The following is a 2,377-nucleotide window of genomic DNA, read 5'->3' on the forward strand; positions in this document are numbered from 1 at the left end:
AAAAATTAAATTGTTTGGAAACGTCAAGAATTTTAAAAGTGCCTCTCAGCGGTTCTACCTTACTATATTTTTATCATGGCAAGAACAACAACTTTTTGACAATTCAAATCGTTAACATTTCGGTGAAATATGATTTTTATCGATATTTTTGTGTCGATCAAAGTTTATTTTCATTTTATTGTGAATGAGTTGTGCCAAAAATTTTTATCAGCTATTTTTCTCTAATTGGGCATAATTCATAACATTGTATAGGCTTAAGTGCGGAACACAATGAAGACAGTGGCTACAGTGCGCCATCTGTCAAATTATTAATACACATGTTCTTATGGAAAGCATTATTTTGAACGCGACTGAGCAACATTGCGACGGTCGACAGCTGTAGCTGTCGCCAGATTAGACCTATTTCTATTTTGACAAGCGACAGTGTGCGCTCTTCTTCTTGAAATCACTCAAGCGTGACATTTGCTTGACCGCGTTTTCTTTTTCTTAAGCGTTCTAAATGAAATTTAATTAATGAAATACATTTAAATACAGATTAAAAATGGATTTCGAAGAAAAATTGATCGAAGAAATTAGAAAACAGCCGATACTCTACAACCTTGGTCTTAACGATTACAAGAATTTAAGAAAAAAGGATTCAGCATGGAAGGAAGTGGCTTCTGCTATGAAATGTGATGGTTCGTATAATTTATTACCATATAAGCATTTCTTTAGTATAATTATAACTTACAATTGTAGAAGTTCAATGCAAGAAGCGCTGGAAAGGTATACGTGATTGCTACAAACGAATAAAAAGATCGCAGCAGCTTGCTTCGGGAAGTGGCGCTCCAAGTCCTAAACGTAAGTGGCGCTATATGGAAGCAGTATCTTTTCTGGACGAAGTGCAATCTTCCCGAAGGTAAGGAAGTGTAATATTAACAAAGCGCGTTCATTTAAAATCTGTGTGAGTGAACCTATTTTAAAATATAGCTCAGTTGGAAATGTGAACGAAATTGACTTGGAAAGCACTATAGAGGAATTACCGCCTTTCACCGAGATAAATTCAACAGAGGTTTCCACTATTGAGTCTCCACGAACCAGTTCCAGCTCGCGCAAGGTTCGTATATTGCATTTTGTTGGGACCGGTTTAGTTATTTGTACAACGAATTTGGGTTGCCGGGCCCAAATGCGTGGCCCGAATCAAAAAAACTTCACACGACCTTGTAGGCAAGACTCTACGCTTTATATGAAAAGAAAGTTATTTACTATATCTGTGCACTAATTTATTAATAATTCCGCCCCTCCCCCTCCGCCACCCACCAAAAAATCGTTGTACAAATAACTAAACATTTCCCTTTTTGTTAGCTTTCGTTGATTTTTGAAAACATTGTGATTCATCAAATAATTTGAATTCACAGGAAAATCAGCAAAAATTCAATGACTTCTTGGATCACGCTGCGCAAAGCATATCTATGACTTGCGCTGAATTTAGTAACCAAACTAAAGAACTAGACTCCACTTCCCTCCATTTTCAAAGTTTAGCCAACAAAATAAAGGAGTCAGGCTTGTCCATGAATGCCGTAAACGAGATTGAGGCGAAAGTGTCTGCTCTGGTTTTTGCGGAGATGCAGAACTATTCATCAATTGAATTTTAAAAATTTGTTTTGCAACGTTTTACCTAATACATTCCAATAAAAGTACAATCATATCATATCGCACACGATCTACAAAGGTGACGCAGCTCAAAATAACACGTTTGCCAGAAACTGCGAAAAACGACTTTAGACTTTACCAAAGGGTCTTTTCAACAAATTATAACAAGAATTTGCTCCAGCTTTTGCTCAAAGGTAAATAAAAGCTCTGCGTACATTTTTAGCGCATAATTTCAAAAATTCCAAATTGTGAATTGTGTCACTTTTGAAGATCGTGTGCGATATGTATTAAAAAGATCTCAAAATGGTTGTACTTGGTAATTTAAATTTAATTATTTATGTATACCCTTGTCTTCGGCTAATTAGTTACGTTTTGACCACATTTGGCAATATTACTTTCGTTTATTTAATGTTTTTTTTTTTTTATAAAAATCCAGAGCTTATATCGAGAAAAATTTTAGGTATGCAGTTTTATAGCCCATTCCATTTTTTAATATAAGGTGCAATTTCAAGACGCTGAAAAATCGTGTTGATTTTTAATATTTTTTTTTGCTGACGGTGGTGGGCATTTTCTTCCGTATAAAAGAAATTTCGTCAGCAAAAAAAAATTATTAAAAATCAACGAGATTTTCCAGCGTCTTGAAATTGCACCTTATACTAAAAAATTGAATGGGCTATAAAACTGCATACCTAAAATTTTTCTCAAAATTTTAAATAAGTTTGAAATTTTTGGGAAAATTAGCAAA

General features: G+C 34.5%; 1 protein-coding gene across 1 annotated transcript; it reads left to right on the top strand.

Annotated features, from left to right (window-relative positions):
- Nucleotides 1–389: 389 nt before the first annotated feature.
- Nucleotides 390–1,854, top strand: LOC118750293. Its single transcript, XM_036485016.1, has 4 exons — nt 390–677; nt 739–898; nt 970–1,096; nt 1,398–1,854. The coding sequence occupies exons 1-4, from the start codon at nt 542–544 to the stop codon at nt 1,632–1,634; spliced, it is 660 nt and encodes a 219-aa protein (XP_036340909.1). The 5' UTR covers nt 390–541; the 3' UTR covers nt 1,635–1,854.
- The last annotated feature ends 523 nt before the right edge of the window (nt 1,855–2,377 follow it).

This window comes from Rhagoletis pomonella, unplaced genomic scaffold, assembly GCF_013731165.1.
Source record: "Rhagoletis pomonella isolate Grant_MI unplaced genomic scaffold, Rhpom_1.0 Rhpom_scaffold_00197, whole genome shotgun sequence".
Lineage (NCBI taxonomy): Eukaryota > Metazoa > Arthropoda > Insecta > Diptera > Tephritidae > Rhagoletis > Rhagoletis pomonella.

Coding starts and splice junctions, on each gene's coding strand:
- LOC118750293 (XM_036485016.1), top strand. CDS start 542: ATGGATTTCGAAGAAAAATTGATCGAAGAAATTAGAAAACAGCCGATA. Junction 678..738: donor TTCTGCTATGAAATGTGATG/GTTCGTATAATT, acceptor TTACAATTGTAG/AAGTTCAATGCAAGAAGCGC. Junction 1,097..1,397: donor CCAGTTCCAGCTCGCGCAAG/GTTCGTATATTG, acceptor TTGAATTCACAG/GAAAATCAGCAAAAATTCAA.